Here is a 21,379-nt window from a genome sequence, read left to right as displayed (position 1 = left end):
CACACCTCCTTTGGGTCCTTAGCACACGGATTTGTTTACTACCACGTCACCAGGAAATACATCCCGAAGAATCAACATGCTACGACAGGTGATCCATCCTAAAGTAGTTTTTTTAGAGATTATTTAAAACTTGTATCGGTTTTTGAGTATGATATACCATTAGTTGACATGTTATACCTTAACACGCATGTATTTCCAGATTGAAATTACAATTGAAACGAAATGAAAACGTTATATGTATTTCTCAAATTAGCATTAGCGTTAACCTACTAATGTTTTTCATGTTTTCAGGACTCCCAAGATGCTCCCCTTTTTGGTGACGATGACGGTAACATGTCGATGAGAAAGTCCAACATAAGGTGCGTCTTTTTGTAGTTACAGCTTCAAATTAACGATCCTGTTTTGATCCATTTGTTGTTAAATAATCAAATCTGTGTTACAGACATCCCGTGGTTTCTTTCTTTCATCTCTTCTTCCGAACAAGTGCCATCTTGGTTTACTTACTGTGTGACATGTTCAGCAGTCGGTTCATTGCCTGTATGGTCACCATCATTCTCCTGCTGTCATGTGACTTCTGGACTGTCAAGGTGAGCAGGTCAGGTGACACAGGATCATTTATATACCATGGATATACATAAAAGTATGTCATGCTTTAGTTCCATACACACCACCTTGTTTGTGGCACATTTAGGGCTGCAGACACCATTTTAAGTAATGCATATTACGCAAAATATGTTCTCAAATCATCAATGAATCATTTAGTTAAGACAATATCCAAAAACAGCGAGAAGTTCCTGTTATTCAATTTGTCATCTCATGAAGAAAAGTAGTACATCCCTTCAATAAATCAGCTGTGAATAGTATGTTTGGCTTTTTCTTTAAAAATGATCGAAACTATTCAAGATTCAAGAAGCTTTATTTATCCCGAGGGAAATTGAGGTGCAACAGTTCAATACAAAGAAGGAAGGAGAAATATACACTCAATATAACTAAACTACTAAATATACACTAAATATACATCAAATATTGCTAAATATAGACTAAAATAACTAAGTATAAACTAAGTATAACTAAATATAAACTAAATGTATCAACAATAAGAGCAGCTTTGCAAATATGAAATATTCAATTCCATTTTTTCGTTTAGTTTTGTTTTGAATCACATTATGTCTCTGCATGTCAATTCTCCATGTTAAACTAGTGGTTGTTTTTTGAAAATATGTGTGTATCAGAGTACCAGGCTTTCATTAACAGATGGATTCCCTTTATCCAGAATGTATCTGGCAGATTGTTGGTGGGCCTTCGGTGGTGGAATCAAGTGGATGAAGATGGAAAGAGCCACTGGGTGTTTGAGTCAAGGAAGGTAAGCGGATAACATTTCTAAAAGGCCTTGCAGGAATATGAACGGGGCTTTTTTTCAGTTCAAGACCTAGAATGATCTTTTCCAAAGAAAGGTTTTTCTTGTGAAAGAAAAACATATTTTTAAAACACATTCAGTGTGGGCCAAACAGCCTCATCATGTTTCTTTTTAGTAAAACCAAAGTCCATAGAAAGTAATAGATATCTCATAACACAATGTCTTGTGTATCCTTCTCAATAGACACAAAGTCTGAACACAACGACCGGTGCTGAGTCACGGATCTTCTGGCTCGGACTCATCGTGTGCCCTATCTTTTGGATCTTTTTTGTCTTCAGCACCATTTTCTCTCTCAAAATTAAATGGCTGGTCAGTTCAGTGTTGTTTTTAAAGTGAATGTCGATTTCATTTTCATTTTTTTCATTGTGGCTTTATATCTTTGTCCCGTTTGTGCCCCGCAGGCTGTAGTAATCATGGGCTTGGTATTACAAGGGGCCAACTTGTATGGCTATGTCAGATGCAAGGTGGGCGGAAAATCCAACCTGAAAAACATGGCAAAGAACTATCTCACTGTTGAGATTTTTAAACAGGTATTTGTAGAAAAATCATACTTCGCTTCATACAGTTTTATTCTTAATGACATGATAACTTTTACATTTTTCTCACTAAAGGCAATGAAGAAAACAGATGGACCTTGAAGTTGAACAGAATGAGTGACAACCTGTCTGCAAAGTGATGAAGACATTACGCATAAATACTTGATTCCTGTTGGTCTTTTTTGAGGGTATTTTATCATTTCTCTTAAAGTTTTGATACAGCTGATTTTGTATTTCCTCCAAGTGCATTGATTAATTCAGGAATAGTTGCCAAACCTTTTCTAAAAAAGTTAAATTAAAGAAATCCAATAGTTGCTTTTGAGAATACATTCATACAGTAGTTCAGAGCTCATGAGTGTTATATCTTTTATTGATAGGATTTGGAACGAAGCAATACTTACAATTCAAGGCATTTGTGTTATTTAAACCTGGATTGTGGATCTTAAAGTTCTTTAACTGCTCTATGTTGTTTCATCAAGCTTCCTTTCGTGTAAGGCTGTTATATTGTGGTGGATGGTGGGGAGAAGTTTATTAAGTTTGAAATGTTATGGTTTGATTTTATGCAAACTTTTTCTGGGAAACTGTTGTACTTTACAAAACATCACTAAATAAATATGATATACTAAAATTATCTCTGGATGGAAATGTAATCAACTAATGGCTCACTATTCCTGTCCAATGTTAAAACATTCTGTATTTGCAATTGTTAATGAAATGAATAGTGGTTAACACTTCCACAGGTCCGAGTAGGAAAACCTCAGCAGATACAAACCAAGTGCAGCGTTCCCCAGTCCACCTGTAGGAGTGCTTTAACCACTAGGTGGCAACAAAGGAACATCAGTATCAGATTGTGCGCTCCATGCACCATTTTCCTTTATTTTTAATTTGCATTTAATATATTTGTATAGAAAGGCATTGTAGAATAACCACCTTTTTCCAATAAAAAAAACAATGCCACACATGTCCTGAAGAGGGTGCTTATCATTATTGAAAAACTTTAAGAGGGCTAAAGGAAAGACCATTCCAAATTTGACTTAAATTTCAATGGCAGCCGTTTCTAAAGCAGAGAAATGTTGTCAGTTGTTTATATTAACATACAAAAAAACTGTTCTCCAGAGCTGTACTTACAAACACTGTCTCAAAATGATTTCAGGGGTGAAGCATGAAATTCCTTTATTTGTTTTATTTTCAGAAATATGTTCACACACATCTGCAGTATTTGACAATTAAGATAATAAGATAAGATACAACTTTATTGTCATTGCACAGAGTACAAGTACTAGGACAACAAAATGCAGTCTCTGCATTTGACCCATCCTAGTGTTAGGAGCAGTGGGCTGCCATTATGTACGGCGCCCGGGGAGCAGTGTAGGTAACCAGTGTCTTGCTCAGGGACACCACGGTGGCACTTGGTCTTTCGGGGACTTGAACTGGTGACCTTCCAGTTCCCAGGCCAAGCCCCTATGGACTTCGCCACCACCGCCCTACTCAGCATGAGCTAAACAAGTTTAATAAATGTAGACTGAGATTGGCATCACTCTTTGCCTTGAAATGCAGAACTTTAAATGTATGAGCTCAGTTTAGCTGTTTGTTATAGTAACAAAAAGCATTTTATTAATACCAGAATTCAAAATGGTTAACCTCACATGTGTATTTTACCATAACGACTGTCATGGCAATAAAGTAAATAGTTCCGCATATGGAATAGATCCCGAAAAATATCTTGTCTATTTTGTCAGCAAACCTAAAATTTTTGTTACTTTTCATTTTCTCCGAGTCAAAAGCCTCCAGGAAGTTGACCACCCTTTTCAGCATTCGTTCATCCTCCTCTGGGCCGCTAATCTGAACCACACTTATGTCAGCTTCGGCTTCTGTAGGGAGTGAATCCAAAATAAGAGCAGGCCATACAGTGTATATTTTTATTAATAAAAAGTAAGGACTTTGTGAGCGTCGAAACCCCCTACTCAATATCAAAACTGAGAAGTTGTTTAAAGATCAAGTCTTTCTCACCCTCATTCTCTCTTTTGTCTCTGTTTCCTGTGTTGTCTGGGACTGTCCCTTTGGAGCGGGAGCAGGATATGATACTGCCGTCATTGGCCAAACGTGTCAGCACCAGGGACACCAGCATGCTCAACACCAGGAGCACCAGACAAATGCAGAAGTGGATTCCTGCAGTAAAAACGAGGTGGTTAGTGACTCAAACTATGATGCTGCTGATCATCTATTTGGTTTGTGTCTTCATGTGAGCTGACTGACGGATGACGGGGCTGCAAGCGGTGTCTCCAGGGAGTATATCGTTGAGGATGTTGAGGAACACGGTGAAGCTGAGCACCAGCGTGACCTTGAAACAGTTGCGTTCACCTCCTCCCAGCGGCAGAGCGAAGCTGACCATATCAGCCAAGATGATCAGAATACTGGGCATCAGTAATGTAATAAAGGGGTTGGTATATTTGATACTTAAATTCACCTGAGGAATATGGCAGACAAAATGTCACAGTACAATATAGAAAGGCTATTACCACTTTGCTCAAATAAGGTGAATTCTTGTCTATACAAACTCAAAATGACTATGCCACACGTTCTTGAACTTACCTCGATGTAATAACGATCATCAGTTTTATGATAAAGGTTCGCAGATTCAGTTTTCCAATCTCCTTGTTGACCATCAGCACTATAAACGGTTTCAAATGACAGCTTAGAACCACAACCTGAAAGAAAGAAAAAGGGTACTCCACTGATTTCTGTTCTACATCGCTGACAGATTCATGATGTGCACTTTAAAAAAGATCAACATCAATGCAGCATAACCAAATGTATATTCCTTTTATCCCATGCATACTTCTGGCAAAACATGGAGCTTAAATTACAAGACAAGACCCAAAAACCAAACAGCGCCGTCACTAAAGACATCATTTTTTATCAAAATCTTCTTCTGAATTATCACAGATATGTTGAATGATGAACTGGAGTAAATAAGGTGCTTACCATCCAGTGTGTGATACAAAAATATGTTTTATACTATTTGCTTTATCTGAACTTACTGTCCTTGGACCACGATTCTATGGCGACTGGACAAGAATCATAAGCGAATGGATAGTTGAAGAGGTTGACTTCACAGTTCACTTGTGTATTTATGACCACAGAGTGCTTCAGTGTGCCATTACTCAGTACCAGCAGATCATCGGAGCTGTGCTTCATAGTTGATGTTATTCTGCACAGGTTAAAGACAACAGAGGTGAATATCAACAGATCCATACATTTAATTTGTGATATAAGTTGGATTGTGTCATGTACCTTACCCATTCGTTACAATGATCAATGGGGTCCAGACCTTTCCAACTGGCAGGACAACCGCATCATAATTGTAAACTGATCTGTCCCATTTCAACTCAGGATCCACCCATTCCTGTGGTTTAAAATCAAATTGAATGTGATTAAAACTTTTTTTTTTCTTTGTTCATCTGTGAATATGTATAAACTTACAAGTTGGGCTTCCAGACGACTTATTAGGCGGAGATTCTTTGTGTCCTGTTAAAAGAAAGTGTCAAAATCATTGGATGCTGATGAAAATTAGATCTATGTGCTTGTGTCTCAAATTATTGCTGAGAAAAATAACAATTTGTAAAAGTTCCTGTATGTACTTCTTACCTGATCAAAATACATTTTCAACAAATATTTAGGTACAGCAACATCACAGACATAAATAATGATGTATCTTTAAGTTAAACGGTCTACAAAGAGAAGTAAAGTTCTCAGATAGTGGCAATACAAAACACATACTCACAACTGACAGAGTCTGGTACTCAATGAATGGCACTCTGATCTCGTGGGAGCAATATTCACTCTGTGGCTGTGATGTAAGTCCTTTATTGATCAACATTTCAGCAAGACATCGGCGACTTGTGCAGATTGCATCTCCACATCCTGAAAGTAGAATTTTTTTTTGAATTAAATACTTTCTTTTGTGTACTACAAATCTAAACTCTATTTTAAGTGTACACTTACCTACTGTTAGTAAACTCAGAAGGAAGAGAGCTATCCACGGATAGTTTCTGACAAATCTTAACATTTCAGAAAGTAAGACTCCACATATGACTGATAGCTGCAAACTGACTGATGGGTGTTTGCCAGCCTGACATGACACTTAAATAGGCTGGACTGTTTTTTTTGACAACATATTGGCACCACCATGTAAGCACGCCACAGGACAATATGGTCGTCTCATGTTCATGCAGTAATCCTGTGTAAATAGACCAAAAACAAGTGCAATTACGTTGTTTACCTGCCAGCAGACACAAGTAAAGCTCCAGCGGCTATTTGTCATTATAGCGTGGCATCCTGTATTTCAATAGGACTGTAGATTTAACCTGAGTCTACCACTTGCAGGACAAAGACAGGTTTCAGTGTAATCCATGCAAGATCATTTCACAGAATGGCCTTTTGTTTTGACAGCTGCTGATGATGAATTCAGGTTGAGTCTTTATTATTTTTGACAATACGAAGCACATAATCAATAGGATATATGAGATTAATTAGGATCTTTATTACAAAGAATTACACTGCCACAACATTTATTTATATCTTACTGTACAAGTGTATGTTGTCATCTGCAGTGATAGTGTGTTATTTGTGAAATTAAAGTATCAATTTGATAGTAGTTGGGGGATAATATTTTTTCATTAATCTGCGAAGGCTTTTTTTTGTTTCAATGTAAAATTACTATTTATATATTAGGACAAGTTGATAAAAAACAATTGAAAGTGCGGAGTTAAGGGTGAGGACACAGTGTCTCTATACAATTTTTAAAACTATCAAATATTGAAATTATCGTTTTATTTTTTGGCATTCTCTTTTATTAAAAAGGCCCAAACATGTTTATCACATGACTGTATTAGTGTTTTATTTCTTAAGTGTTCCTGCTGTGTATCATTAGTATTTTTCTCAATCTTAAATACTAAACTTGACTTGCGTACATTTTATAAATTGCGTGTACGTATAAAAACAGACTAGGGAATAAATATATTAAACCTTTCATACAAGTTTAATGAATGTTCTTTATTGTTTTATTATTGGATTACTTGACCAACAGGTGCTTTATCTTAAATATTTCACATGTGTGCCATATCAGATTGAGCTGATCAATATCAGTCAACGCTGAGGTTATCACCTCCTGGTCTCGAATACGTGCCTCCCAGGGCCACCCTGCTTGTTTCTGTGTTGGACTTGCATTGTTCTTATTGTCTCGCATTCAGGTTTTACTGAGAAAATACAACAGCCTCTCGTCTCTCTTTGTCTGGCACCCAGGTTCAAAACACATTCTTTGAATTTTTGCGTCCTATCTTTGAATCAGTGTAATATCACCACACAAAGCCCTCTACAAATAAAACTAAGCTTACTCTGACCTGGCGATCATATGTTTGATGCTTAATTAATTGACATGATAGGTGGGTTTTGTTTTCATTTTTTATTTACAGTACATGTCGTAGCGTGTATTGTTTAGGATACAACTAAATTAGTGATTTATCTCATATCCAATACGTTCATATGTACCTCATGAGTCAATTTTAATTCATGAGGTACATATGAAACTTATTAGATAAGTCAATTTTGACTCATGAGGTACATATGATGTATGACACATGTGTTGTGTCTTTAAATATTCTCGGTTTATTTGGTACACCTGTGCAAAGATGTCTAATAAGCCAATCCAGGGTCAGCAACTTCATGCATTTAGGCATGTGGACATGGTGGAGATTATCTGCTGAAGTTTAAACAAAGCATCAGAATGGAGAAGAAACTTGTTTAAGTTTCTTTATTGTTGCAAATATTTGTGCCAGAAAGGCTGGTTTGAAGTTTTTTTTAATGCATAAAATCCTTTAGAATTTGCAGAGAATGCCCTTAAAAAAGATAAATGATCTAATGAGATCAGGTTGGCGGGTTGGAGATTTGCTTAAAAGGGCCCTTTTGTGCAAATAAAGTGCCCTGATATACTTAATAAAGAGGTCACTTGTACCTAATAGTGTGTATACACACACACACACACACACACACACACACACACACACACACACACACACACACACACACACACACACACACACACACACACACACACTCACATCTGTTATTTTTGCATGATTGCTTTGTGCCCCATGTGATCATGGTCATGAACCACATAAATAAAATAAAAATTGAATAGAATTGAATTTGATCTCTCGAAGTTGTAGAAGTTGCTGTGATTTCTCGTAAGAAGCCACATGGTGTGGACACTTAAATCAATAAATCAATAATATACTGTAATGTTTCACAGTTTATGGTTTTGTTATGAACTAAAGTATCACTAAAGGAAGTGACACTATTTTCTCTTAGTCTGAACTGCTGTTTCCAGGTTATCTCTCAGAGGAATGTTTCTTATCTCTGTCTTCACACATCATCTTAAACAACCCATATGTAATGAATCGGGTAGGTTTCAAAGGAGAGACTTGTGTTGTTTTTAAAAGTAAAACATGAACCCTATGTTCTATATTTAAAAGCACAACATGGTTGTTTGGGTGTTGTAGACCTCTGTACATCTTCAGATTATGACTGCAATAAATGTGATTAAGGTTAGTGTGTCTGGGCGGCCCAGGTGTGATCTCTCTTGTCTTATCAGCACCGCATCTCCAGCTGATGAAGCAAAGGTTAACTTTCTGTCTAATGAATCATGGAAATTACTCAAATATTTCAAATCATCAATATGGGCCTTCACTGTTTTGTAAAGACTATTTAAATTATGCAATATCAATTTGGACATATAAAGACCGCTGTAGGGCATTCATGTTTTTTTCCTGAGGGGACCTCTAAAATATTCCATAGACCATAAATTCTTTCAGATGTCCAATAAGATTTCAGAGGGAAGGGATTGCTGTGATATCAGAACAAAATGGGACTTTGCCACAGAGCCAGACCAGCCCACAAACACTGGTAACAGACTGAACTCGCAGGTTAATTCCACTGTGGCAACACATTGCTTACACCTCGACTGATGGGCTTATGTGGCACCGGACAACTCTGATTTCTACTTTGCAAGTAAGATGACTATTGACATGTACCTTGGGTGCTTTTTAAAAAACTATCTTCAAAGTTATAAACAAAATGTTGAGATTAATGAAATGTACCATTGTCTATTGAGTATAAACCAAAATGTGCTTTTGTTGCTTAAAACACTTTCAGAATTCTTGTAAGAATAGTCAAATATTTGTAAAATGGTTTAAATTGTCACAAATGCAGCTGAATAGGTGCAAAAATTCCACAGACCAATACTCCATAGCATTGGCAACAGTCGAGCTACATAGAAGGGAAATAATTAACCACAAGTTGTTAAAGTTAAACATTATAGCTCATTTAAAACAAATATAACAGCAATTATTAAGCACTGCCAAGTATGAACTGAAGAAACATCTTGGAAGTTAAAAGGGCATGGGAACAATTGATTTTACCTAATGTTCTTGAATTCATGTTAAATACAGGGAAACATCAACATGTTTGATTACATCAACTTCATTGAATGGAAGTTCTTTGAGGATTAACCATCATAAAACAAGCTATTTCCAGGCGATACAGTGAGAGGTATACAAAATATGCAAAGAAACATGAGGTATTTAGCTTAAAAGTACAGATTGGTCTAATATACCACAGACTCGTTGTAATCATAACATTTCTCATAAAAGGGTTTGAAAAGCAAAATAATCAGTCAAAAGTGATAGAAAAAATGTAATCAAATATGTAAAAATAGGTTAAAAATTGAGATGAACAAAAGCAGGCATAAGCTTGTCTTATAACCTACACTTGTCCTTCTCCATGGACTGCTTGACTGCTGTTTAGAAATCAACGGTCTGAAACTGTGACTACTTATGAGGCCGGAATTCAACTGTTTACAAATGCATGGTAATTAACTATATGTCTATGCATACCAATCTATCAAATACCGTCACCACCTGCTAGAAAGGCATTGTGACACAACAATGTAAAATATATTAGTAGCCTAGTTATAGTTTGAAGCTTTATTGAAACACAAGTTTTGTCACTATGTTTTTTTCTTCTTAAATTATTTCAATTTTCTTTGCAAAATCTTATTTGGATCAACATTCGCCTGAACGAAAGTAAGTAAAGTAGTACGTGCTCTCAAGTGAGTCAATTAAGCAATAAACATTCTAGATGAATGTCTAACTGACTTCTTGAAAGGAACAATATCTCTTTAAAAACACATTGATCAGTGAGTCTGTTAACTAGCTCAAACATGAACTTGATAGCATGCCTTTCATCAGTGACAACTCGAGCTAATGTCTGATTAAAAGTGTTGAAGTACAGTATACAGTATAAGAAAGTGATAACAATGTACTGATACAAAACAACGTGTTTGGTTCTATCGAGTAGAATAGAGGTGTGGTTAAAGTCTGACATTTGAGGAAGCATTTGGAGGTGAAAGCTATTAGAGGTGGTTGGGGGATAATAATTTACCCCCTTGAGGATAAAAATAGAGGTTGACATTTTGGTTAATCAAGACACAATTTCTTGGAATAAGATTATATAAAACATTTCATGACAGCTGTGCATACATGTTTGGAAAAAAACACATCAAGCTTTTATGGATACTCATACAAAGTACCATTGCTTTTTGATGAGGAACTAGTCAGCTTAAGACTTTAGTTAAAAGGTTGCGCCTCTCTCCATTGCTATTGTTTTGGGTCTCATCTGATAGGCAACAAACTTATATGCATCATATAACATATTAATTCTCTGTGGTTAATAGATTTCCCTGACGGAAAGCCAGTTAATATTGTCAGATTGTCATGACCAAATGTTAAATAGCGTCTAAACGAAACTAAAATGATTGTTATTTTGAATCTGTCAACAAAAAGCCACTAAAAACAATATACAAAGTGTATAGAGATCTAAATCAACACTAATTGTCATCTATTTAAAAAAAAAAAACATGCTTTTTGTAATTTGTTTTTGAGCTCTAATTTTACAAAAAATGTATTGAATATGTTGTATTGACTTTCCATATTAAGAATGCTTTGTTTATGTTATTTAGATTTTGAATAAGCTGAACCAATACTCTGCCTGGTAACATGTTTTGGAATATGTGGTAAATAATCAACCAGTATAGAAATTATGATCTTGAAGTATATTTTTTACACCTTGAGCTGGACACTGCTCAAGTCGTTTGCTGCTGATAGCCCGAGGCACGGGCTGACCTAGGCTGCTCACTCAAACATGAAGGGTTAAACTCAACAAACAAGTCTGAGAGAATTTTACATTTGAGGCACATGTAACGGGTAAAATGTTGTCCCTCCTGCACATAGTAGTACGTTTGCCATCCTAACATGGATTTTCTCATTTCATTTGACTTCATACAGGAGTCTGAGAGGCAGTTTATTCACCATGAGCACAGAGACAGGCGATCAAGCCATCATTGATACCAACTACACTACAATCCACACACTGGGCAGACAAAATGAGGGCAGGCGGCTGCGCTACATGCAGAAAGATGGCAGGTTCCCAGTGGTTTTCCAGAAGGCCCCTGGATACTGGACCCCATACCTTATGGACATCTTTACCACTCTTGTGGAGATCCGCTGGAGGGTGACGCTCCTGGGTTTTTCCCTGTCTTACATTCTATCTTGGCTTTTTTTCGGTCTCTGTTATTGGCTCATTGCGAAAGTACACGGTGATATTGACGACTTATCCAACACACCCTGCGTGGACAACGTGCGTGGCTTTACTGGAGCCTTCATGTTCTCAATGGAGACCCAGGCAACGATTGGCTACGGCTTCAGGGGGATGACTGAGAACTGTATGGTGGCCATTATTCTGGTGACAGTTCAAGATGTATTCAGCTGCCTCCTGGACACTATTGTCATTGGTATTGTTGTTGCTAAAATGGCCTCCGCTCGTAAGAGGGCTCAGACGGTTGGTTTCAGCAGCTGTGCAGTGGTCAACCTGCGGGACGGGGTTTTGTGTCTGTCATGGCGACTTGGGGATTTCAGGGGAAATCACATCCTGGAGGGTGTTGCCAAGGCCATGTTAGTCCGCTATTTGAAAAAACCAGGGGGGTCTGTTGTGATGTCATACCAGGATGTGCCTCTCCAGAATCGAGACATTGTCCTCGCCACTCCAGCCAACATTGTCCACAAGCTGGAACCTGGCAGTCCCCTCTACAGCATGGGCCCTGACGACCTGCTCGTGGAAGACTTTGAGCTGGTGGTGTCTTTCACCTACAACGGTGACTCTACGGGTATACTCCACCAGTCTCGAACCTCCTACACACCAGCAGACATCCGCTGGGGCCAGCGTTTTCAGGACATGCTGAAACAGGGCAAAAGGCACTACAAGGTTGACTATGCTCAGTTCAATGTGACCACATGGGTTCCTGTGCCACTGCTCAGTGCAGAGGAGTTAGACAGGAGGGAACGTCCTGTAGAGGGCAGTCAGTCCCACGGTCCTCTCATTGCATTGGGCAAGAGGAACGGACACACTTGCAGAAGGAATCCTCACATCACTGGAGAGGTTATGCAGCAAACCTGTTTGTGATCAAAAATAAGATGAATGGTGATGGACAGTGTGATGAGGTGTGCTCTTGTAAATAGATGTATGTGTGAATTTATAAATTTGGTTTTAATCTGTTAAAGTCTGTTTTAAATGTTGAGATTAATAAAATTCATTAACATAAATGTAATGTTTTTGATATTCATTGAAAATGTTTTGGTTGAGTAAATACATTCTCAATGCCTGACCCTCCAACAACATAAAAAAAACCAAACAAAAAACGTATCACACCATGAGATAATAATTTTAAATAACAATAACACAAATAATCACAAGTCAGCTTTATAATTAAACAAAAAATGTATCCAATCTTTTAAATAATACGTAATACAAATCACAGCTGCATTTTCAACTCAGAAACACAAATTATAATAATAATAATGTAACCACATTATGTGATGCCAGCCCTTGGATGTCCTATTTGCAGCTATACATCGCCACCTTGTGTCCACCGAGTGCACTCTAAAGCACTCCAGCAGTGATGGTAATTTTGGCAAGTCACAGATTTCACAAAGTAGGATTACTCCACAATGACCAAAATATTTTCCTATTCCAAGACAGCATAGTACAAAACTTGGTCTCATGAAAGCAAATACTTTGAATACTTTCCCAAATCACATAGAGTTTGTTTAGCCGCTCTGGAGATGCCCTGTTCTCAAACTGACGTTTGTTTCCTGTTAAATCGACGTCATGGTTTTAGAAAAAAGTGGGTTTGACTCTCCCTGTCATACACCGATAAACCCTCCATGTGGGCTCAGACCCTCAAACAGGCGCTGCACATTTCAATTGGTCGCTGCACCAACAGGGGCGGGGATAAACACACGTGTTTTTAAAGTATGTCTATGCAACGAGAAACATCTACTTCAGTATTGCTGGAGATGGTTATGGCAGAATTTGCGGCGCCAGGCGGGAAGCTAAGTGAACCTAATAAAAGAACAGCAACAATAAAAGGGACTCATTGTGCATGTGTGGAGCATATTGGACTCATAACAACAAGGAAACGGACAATTTGCAACGCAATGACCAACAGGTAGGTGTAATAAGCAGGACATATATATTTATAACTGAAGAGTGATGTGGTCTGAAAAATAAAGATGCTCTCTGCATAATTTATGTGAAGCCTCACTTACAAAGTAAAAGTAAATTGATGCCCTTTTATAAGATTCATTTAAATTAACAATACTGACATGCTTTCTTCTTCTTCTTCTTCTTCTTCTTCTTCTTCTTCTTCTTCTTCTTCTTCTTCTTCTTCTTCTTCTTCTTCTTCTTCTTCTTCTTACTTAACATTTGTGTTGCTTTTTCTGCTTTTGAAAATTGCAGGATGTAGATGTCATCATCTGTATATGTGTATAATACTTTACTGATCTTGTTGTGTAAAAAAATCTGTATATGACTTTAAGGCAGATATGTTAAATTACAGCAAACAATTCAATAGTATTCTTTCACAAAAGTATTAGTGTTGTAAAAGATTAAAACAAGAGATGATGTCTGTTGATGTCATAGTTATTGATTGGTGTAATAAAAAATGGAGCAGCTTTATGTAACCAGTTTCCATCTGCCTCAGCTGTTGGCTCTAATTGAGAACACATGCAAAACAAACAATCAAAGGTTTAGCCTCCTCTGGAAGCCTCAAACTATCAAAATGTACCAACCTGCAGTAACAAGGGATGTCATAACGTGAGCACATAAAAGATTAATGACTAAAATCCCATTTGCATTGAGAGGAAAAGAGACTGACCTAAGTGCGTGAAGTATGAGTTCAGTGTCAGTGATTCAACACCACAAAAGTTAGAGATTGATTTGCAATGGGGGTCAGCTGTGTGTCCACCATTTAATCCAGACTGTTTAAAATATAAATCACACACTTTTTAAGGATCTTTAATATTATAGTCTAAACTGTGTGCATCATAGGCTTTTGTTAAGACTGTATTGTGCCAGTCATAGAATACAAAATACTGAAACAAAACAAAAAGGTCACTGAAAGTATGCTCATTGGGTAATCAGATATTGTCCTTCTGATAAGCATGTATTATAATGGTCATACTAAGAAAGTAGGTCATTCAAAACATAGGGAGATCAAGACATGGAAACAGTGTTTTTGTATTATCCTTTCAAATTATTGAATGAATGGTGCCTCATATTCCCAGTAGTGTGCGTGACAGGTTGCTATTTGTAGTCGACCCAGCACTGACATCATTACTTGAGAAAAACAAAGATGATGCAGGGGGATTTAGCACCAAGCCTTAACATCTTATCCCATATGACTTCTGATCACTTTCAGAGCCATTCACGAAATTAAATGTTTGAAAAGAAAAATAAACAAAATGTGTCCTGTGTTGACACAAATCTACACTATAAAATTAAATCAGAGATATTTTATGAGTAAAAACTACTGAAAATCTCCTGTAGACTAAATGGATTTTTCATTTTGTCACAATAGTGGCTCTTCGATGAGACAGTGTCAAAGTGGAGCTGGGGAGTTATTTTGGCACTAGCAGAGCATGTCTGGCTGACCACGGCCTTTTGTAGCCTGTGGTGTTGCATTTTAATGGACCTCTCACAACACACACACCAAGTCAATAGCTTTTGTAATTTAGTTGTCCTTGTGGCTCTATTACTGATGCAAGGTTACTGTCGCTTTCAGAGAAAGAGACCCATTCTCTCAGAAATGTAACATGGTTCATTAAATCTCCTCCATGATGTAGTGGTGCAAACTGCAGTTGTGAATAAGTAGTGGCTATGCGTGTTCTGCTCGTGTTGCTTTCTCACCTCTTTGGTACAGAGTTAAGAGACACATCTGCAAAGAGCTATACAACATTTATCTTTGTATCAGTTGGTTAACATGAATTTGGTCTGTAATTTGATTCAGCTCCCCATGGTCTGAGCTGCCTACTTAATACTTACATTTAGCAAGGCACACATCCCTTCCTACTTTGGCAGCTATCAAAGTGCTTGAATAATATTGTTGATCTACTACTTGTAATTCACCACACATTCCCTGTGCTTTCTGACTGCACCACACACATTTGTATATTGTCAGTGTTGGTCAGAATAGCACAGTTAACTATGAGTGTACACTGCATTATTTAGACAGCAGGTAACCACACACCCACATACACTGATCTTTGATCTGGTTCCTGCTGATAACTTTAAAGTGTTTTTTCTCTCTTGTTCATTTCCGCAGCCCACTTCCCTGATGAGGTCCAAAGCAGCCATCAGATAGGAGTGACCTGCCCTCACCAAAGGTGCACAACACGCCTGCAGCAGCACAGACCCGCTCCCCACTTGTCCCTGCAGGATCTAGTCCTGTTGGCCACATTTTTCTTCTTGAGTTTGTCCCCAGGATCATTCAAAACTGTTTCTCCAACGCTTCTACCAAAAACTTAGACTGTTTTCCAAAGCAGATTCGGCCCAGCCCTCCCAGGCGGAAGTCATGGGGAGTGTGCGAAGCCACCGTTACAGCATTGTGTCCTCTGAGGAAGATGGCATGAAGCTGGCCACTATTGCCGTACCAAATGGCTACGGAAACGGCAATGTCAACAAGGTGCACACAGAGCACCAACATCAGAGCCGCTTCGTCAGGAAGGATGGCCACTGCAATGTGCAGTTTATCAATATGAGTGAGAAAGGCCAGCGGTACCTGGCAGATATCTTCACCACTTGCGTGGACATCCGCTGGCGCTGGATGGTGCTCATATTCTGCCTTTCTTTCCTGCTGTCGTGGTTGTTCTTCGGCTTTATCTTCTGGATAGTGGCCCTCTGTTATGGGGACTTAGAAAATGAGACTCAGATGTGTGTTTCCAATGTGGACAGCTTTACTGCTGCCTTCTTGTTTTCAGTGGAGACCCAAACTACTATTGGCTATGGTTATCGCTATGTGACGGAGGAGTGCCCCGTCGCAGTCTTTATGGTCGTCTTCCAAAGCATTGTGGGATGCATCATCGATGCTTTCATCATCGGTGCTGTCATGGCCAAGATGGCCAAACCCAAAAAGAGGAATGAGACCCTGGTGTTCAGCCATTATGCCACAGTGGCCATGAGGGATGGTAAACTTTGCTTGATGTGGCGCGTGGGGAACCTTAGGAAGAGTCACCTGGTGGAGGCCCATGTCAGAGCCCAGCTACTCAAGTCCCGCACCACTGCAGAGGGAGAGTTCATCCCTCTGGATCAGGTAGACATTGACGTAGGCTTCGATAGTGGCATTGACAGAATCTTCCTGGTATCTCCAATCACCATTGTTCATGAGATTGATGAGGACAGCCCGTTCTATGAGATGAGCAAACAGGAGTTGGAGACGACAGAGTTTGAGATCGTAGTGATTCTGGAGGGCATGGTTGAGGCTACAGCCATGACAACCCAGTGTCGGAGCTCTTACGTGGCCAGCGAGATCCTCTGGGGCTATCGCTTTGAGCCAGTGCTCTTTGAAGAAAAGAACTACTACAAAGTGGACTACTCTCGATTTGAAAACACGTATGAGGTGCCCAGCACACCCCAATGTAGTGCAAGAGAACTAGCTGAGAGGAAATCCAGCGCCTCCAACTCGACGAGGAACTCCTTTTGCTACGAGAATGAGGTGGCTCTCGAAAAAGTTGACATGGAGGAGGAGTTCGAGGAGGAGAACGAAATCAGGGAGATAAAGGCAGTTGAGGTCGGTGCACTTGAAGACACAAATACAGATGTGGTGTCAGACTCTGAATGCAATCTGGACTCTTTGCCCTTAGAATCAAGGCCTTTGACAGCAGAATCTGAAATATGACTGCAGGGATAAAGACAGTTAAATACTACCACATGGTATTTTAAAACTTTTACATTTTACCCTGATGGCTGTTGTTTGTTATGCATGACTGTTTGTAGCTTGAGTAAGAAGTTCTCTATGCAGAAGCTCACGGACACAACACCACCGGGATCCAGAGATGCTATATTGTTTATGATGAAACTGGTGATAAATAACATGGTTGCATGGATCTAAAAGGATACAATTGGTTAAATGCCTTCAGTGACACACTGTGCAGTGTGCCCTTCTTAAAAAGGTTTTGTAGAATAGCCAGTCGGGTTCAGAAAAATAGTTTCATGGAAAAAACTGTTCATAATTCTAAAATGCATGTTTTTCCTGGGTATAATATGTATTTTTAGTGGCCTAAACGTCACAAAAGGTTGTGACAAAATAAAAATATAGATTAAAAAAACATATTTGAATCTGAAACTTTGACACTTAAAGGCCAAACTCCCACCATATTTTTTTTTTTGTCATTTCACTTTAATAATGTTGGCTACTAAAAATATGTTGACTCATTAAACCACCTGCACAAAGGCCGCTGTTAATGAGCTGGTCTCTTAGCAAAGTATAATAACAGTTATCTCCAATGTGGTCTGGCATGGCGTTATTCTAATGGCATGAAGCAGGAAGCAGAAAAACAAATAGCTCACACATGGCAAGTCTCCAAAGTTCACTTATTTATTTCACCCAAAGAGCCCTGTACTGTGCAAGCTATTTATTCATTTCCTGCTCACCCTCAACTCATCACCTATCATGTTAGGTTTGGATGTGCATGTACACTCCTATTCGCAGGAAAGAGCACACTCTTCTCCTCAGCCCATCATATTGTCGAAGTATAGCATCTCTTGCAACGTGTGCCTTAACAAATGTCTCCGTACTGGTGGAGGCACTCTGAGCACACACTGCAATAGATGTCACAGGAAGTGTATGCATTAAGAAGAGATTCACTGTGAAATGTAAGGCCACTCCTGAAGGTCTTTGCAGGACTTCATGTTCTTACGGGCAATACAGGTAGTGGAAGAGCGTTACAGGAAGCTCAATGGTGAGATGAGGTTCTGAATGGTGATGATAAGTGCTGCTAAGTTACATATTGTATGTATAGATGGAAATTTAGGAGCCAAAATGTATTATTTGTCCTTTAAAGTATGGATTTTGAAGAGTGCAGATGCAGCCTATAACGTTATTGCTAGATATAGACGAGCATGATTCTGTCAGTGTGTTTTCCAAAGCTTTAGTGCACTTTTATTCCTGACCAGAGAATTCCCCCAACTTCAGCAGAAATTAAACACCCAAAGCCAAATGTGTATATACATATATAAGAGACAACATCGTAAAAAAATCTGTTCGTGGATGCTGACCTAAAAACTTTAGCTTGGAGCTCATCTAACAGTGGTTGGTCGTTGAAACATTGCATTAATTGAGATGATGTTGACATAGTCTGCTTTATTTAACATCCATGTTTTTGGTGTGGAAGAGGTGCAGAATTTGGACTCATAGTAGTTTCCCCTCACACCTAACCACCGCAGGTCTTGTGAAGTTATTTGTTATGTCTGAATGAACCTTTGTTGATAAATGGTTCGGTCAAAATGCAGCACACATGACTTCAGTCTTACATGAGGTTGAGCTACAATGCTTGAACTTTTATTGTGACACATTCATGCTTGGATTACAATTCCACCTCTCTGTTAAGGAAATCATTAAATTAAAAACATTTAAATTGTTCTCACATTGACACCTCTCCTGGCTTAGGTCTTTATTTTTCTACCAAAGTCCTACTTCCTTCCTGCACAAACCAGAGACTGTACAGACTTTTTTATCTTTTGTAAATGATAATGCAAACACTGTATAATGATATTGCAGTTGGTTAAAACGGTTTATGTCCTTTTTTCAATAAAAATGTGAACAAAAAATCATTATAAATTGTGCATTAATTGTAAAAAGGTACGATTCAGTGGATGATACTTTGTCTATGACCTGTACATTTATAATTACTTAGACTCCCTTGAGCATTTCATCCTCATTTGGTGCATTTTGACCCAAAATGTGTGACATCTGGAGGCAGGCTCGACTGTTTTAGATGTGCTCCTCTAATTTGGAGATGTGGTCAAAATTCCAGGCTGTTATCCATCAGAGCTCACACCATCATTACCTTTATTTCACCGAACTGAATCACTCCATTCTGTGAAGGCCCACCGCGTCCCCCTGCTATATCAGTCGGCTTGGCTGGAAGTATATATTTTTTGTGACAGCAATGAAGATAATGCCTGATTCATTTCTTCAATTTATTTATTTTGATTTTTTATAAACTGTGGACAATAAAGGCATTCTAAACTGCGGAGAATTTGAGAAATAGGCATGGATTTATATTGTAGAACTAATCATTTCTAAAGCCACAAATAAAGAAAAGGAGTCACCATCCTGTCCTGATCTTATATTTCTTACTTAAAATAACGGAAAAAAGGGTGATCTCTCTACCACATGGACACACAGATTATGTTACACAACAGGATGCAGCCAGCATTGTACTGTCTATCACTTTTGTAATTCAGCATAAATATGCACAAACTGGGACCAACATAGTTGTATCAGAAGTGATAGGAGGTGAGGTTAGGTTTCCTCTATGACACATCTGTCCGCAAATTTAGTCACTTTCCATCCACAGCTGCATTATGCCAGCATGAGACGTAGTCGAGGGATCTATTGATCAGACACGTCCGCAGGGAGGCAGTGAGCCGATTTGATTTGGTTCTACATAGGAAGTGAGAGCTGCCTCCGGGCTTTTTCCACATTAGCCAATGAAACTGCCACAAAGCTCCGGCTTGGGGTGAAAATGAGGACTGTCCCTTTTCTGTTTAGAAAATCATCTTTTCAATAAATCAGTTTCTCATAACATACAGCTGCGGAACAAATTAAGAGACCACTCCAATTTTTTCTTAAATCTTTATCTCTACATGTATGGCAGCCATTCCAGTGTCTGTTGAATTCCAAAACAGAGAACAATTGCCAGTAGTTTATAGAATACAATAAAAAAAAAACAACATTTAATTCAAAAGACGTACCTACAAAAAATAAAACAAGAGAACCCGATAATGCTGAAATGGTCTCTTCATTTTTTCCGGGGCTGTAAATTAAAATATTTAAATTAACGCTGATCAAGTTTTTTTTATTTAGTTTGAGCTTCCTTCCCTTTCCGAACTTCAGCAATGTCAAACCTAAAATCCTGAAACCTCTAAAATGATGTTTTACTTTTGACTGTCTGTCCTGTTTGTTCCCGATGCACTGTTCCAAAGAAATTGACAGCCAGTGTTGGCCAGAGAGATCCTGTCAATGATGCCAATGACGCCTCTCTGAAATCCTGTCTATTAAAAACAGGCTAATCAACTTGACCTTCAGATCAGAACAATGAATTTAAACATAAACAATTCGACAGCAGAGCAAAGAAACACACTTTTTTGTGTGATAAATAAGGTCAGGATCCGGAAGGAAAACACATAGGCAAGCAGATATGATCTCAACAAAGATAAAACTAATAACAGTCCAAGTGTAGCATTTGTCTTCTTTTTACCCTTTGGAAAAGCTCAGAAACACCCCTGGTTTATCTCAGGGACTGACACTGAAGATTTATACACATAATGTATGTTAAAACACACAGTCATATGTATTGCTTAGGAGGAAGTGTGTGTAGTCTGGATAAAGTCTTTCCTGAACATATTTGGAGAGGGTATTAATTCAGAAAGAATATCTGGGACACACTCACAGCCTGCCTGAGTATAAATAGCAGTTACTGTATGGGCTTGGCCTAAATTCATGTCTAGTGCTGTGTTCAGTAAAACATATGTGTCAAATGAAAGATATCTCTATCTTTGGAGGTTTTCAGTCATTTAGTTATACAATTATGTGTATAAGTAAGTGAAGTCAGCTAGACTGAAAAGAGCTAATCAAAATTTTGAATATGACAGAGCTGCAGCATATGCAGCTTTATCCTCTCATCACAGACTTTGTTTCTAACCCTCCGATAGATGTGACGTCTCTGTTACACTCAGCCTCTGCATTTTTTGT

General features: G+C 38.4%; 4 protein-coding genes across 5 annotated transcripts; 3 read left to right on the top strand and 1 right to left on the bottom strand.

Annotated features, from left to right (window-relative positions):
- Positions 1–4: 4 nt before the first annotated feature.
- zgc:112148 (uncharacterized protein LOC550424 homolog) lies at positions 5–2,584 on the top strand. Its single transcript, XM_063904247.1, has 7 exons — positions 5–88; positions 292–359; positions 443–587; positions 1,274–1,363; positions 1,601–1,726; positions 1,819–1,947; positions 2,029–2,584. Exons 1-7 carry the CDS (start codon positions 77–79, stop codon positions 2,053–2,055), a joined length of 597 nt encoding a protein of 198 aa, XP_063760317.1. The 5' UTR covers positions 5–76; the 3' UTR covers positions 2,056–2,584.
- Positions 2,585–3,007: 423 nt separating this feature from the next.
- On the bottom strand, positions 3,008–6,057 carry LOC134878297 (5-hydroxytryptamine receptor 3A-like). 2 transcript variants are annotated; one of them, XM_063904245.1, is made up of 9 exons: positions 5,963–6,057; positions 5,738–5,877; positions 5,437–5,481; positions 5,253–5,359; positions 4,995–5,164; positions 4,546–4,661; positions 4,210–4,420; positions 3,964–4,122; positions 3,008–3,824 (listed from the first exon to the last, which is right to left on the bottom strand). In XM_063904245.1, the coding sequence occupies exons 2-9, from the start codon at positions 5,831–5,833 to the stop codon at positions 3,568–3,570; spliced, it is 1,161 nt and encodes a 386-aa protein (XP_063760315.1). In that variant the 5' UTR covers positions 5,834–5,877; positions 5,963–6,057; the 3' UTR covers positions 3,008–3,567. The 2 variants fall into 2 exon arrangements, with proteins under 2 accessions (XP_063760315.1, XP_063760314.1); XM_063904244.1 differs by having other exon boundaries at positions 5,959–6,048.
- Positions 6,058–8,835: 2,778 nt separating this feature from the next.
- On the top strand, positions 8,836–12,668 carry LOC134877502 (inward rectifier potassium channel 16-like). Its single transcript, XM_063903021.1, has 2 exons — positions 8,836–9,021; positions 11,355–12,668. Exon 2 carries the CDS (start codon positions 11,380–11,382, stop codon positions 12,526–12,528), a length of 1,149 nt encoding a protein of 382 aa, XP_063759091.1. The 5' UTR covers positions 8,836–9,021; positions 11,355–11,379; the 3' UTR covers positions 12,529–12,668.
- Positions 12,669–12,869: 201 nt separating this feature from the next.
- On the top strand, positions 12,870–19,648 carry LOC134878661 (inward rectifier potassium channel 2-like). Its single transcript, XM_063904838.1, has 2 exons — positions 12,870–13,573; positions 15,728–19,648. Exon 2 carries the CDS (start codon positions 15,977–15,979, stop codon positions 17,297–17,299), a length of 1,323 nt encoding a protein of 440 aa, XP_063760908.1. The 5' UTR covers positions 12,870–13,573; positions 15,728–15,976; the 3' UTR covers positions 17,300–19,648.
- Positions 19,649–21,379: the final 1,731 nt, after the last annotated feature.

The sequence above is a fragment of the Eleginops maclovinus genome, chromosome 16 (assembly GCF_036324505.1).
Source record: "Eleginops maclovinus isolate JMC-PN-2008 ecotype Puerto Natales chromosome 16, JC_Emac_rtc_rv5, whole genome shotgun sequence".
NCBI classification, from domain to species: domain Eukaryota; kingdom Metazoa; phylum Chordata; class Actinopteri; order Perciformes; family Eleginopidae; genus Eleginops; species Eleginops maclovinus.
Note: the sequence above shows the minus strand (reverse complement) of the source record. Positions and strands in the feature narration are given on the sequence as shown.

Excerpts from the sequence above, each read along its gene's own strand:
- zgc:112148 (XM_063904247.1), top strand. Across the intron at positions 360-442 it reads ATGAGAAAGTCCAACATAAG|ACATCCCGTGGTTTCTTTCT; the intron begins GTGCGTCTTTTT and ends TCTGTGTTACAG. Across the intron at positions 1,364-1,600 it reads GGGTGTTTGAGTCAAGGAAG|ACACAAAGTCTGAACACAAC; the intron begins GTAAGCGGATAA and ends CCTTCTCAATAG.
- LOC134878297 (XM_063904244.1), bottom strand. The coding sequence starts at position 6,022 with ATGTTAAGATTTGTCAGAAACTATCCGTGGATAGCTCTCTTCCTTCTG. Across the intron at positions 5,360-5,436 it reads GTCGTCTGGAAGCCCAACTT|GAATGGGTGGATCCTGAGTT; the intron begins GTAAGTTTATAC and ends TTTAAACCACAG. Across the intron at positions 4,662-4,994 it reads AGAATCGTGGTCCAAGGACA|GTTGTGGTTCTAAGCTGTCA; the intron begins GTAAGTTCAGAT and ends TCTTTCTTTCAG.
- LOC134877502 (XM_063903021.1), top strand. The coding sequence starts at position 11,380 with ATGAGCACAGAGACAGGCGATCAAGCCATCATTGATACCAACTACACT.
- LOC134878661 (XM_063904838.1), top strand. The coding sequence starts at position 15,977 with ATGGGGAGTGTGCGAAGCCACCGTTACAGCATTGTGTCCTCTGAGGAA.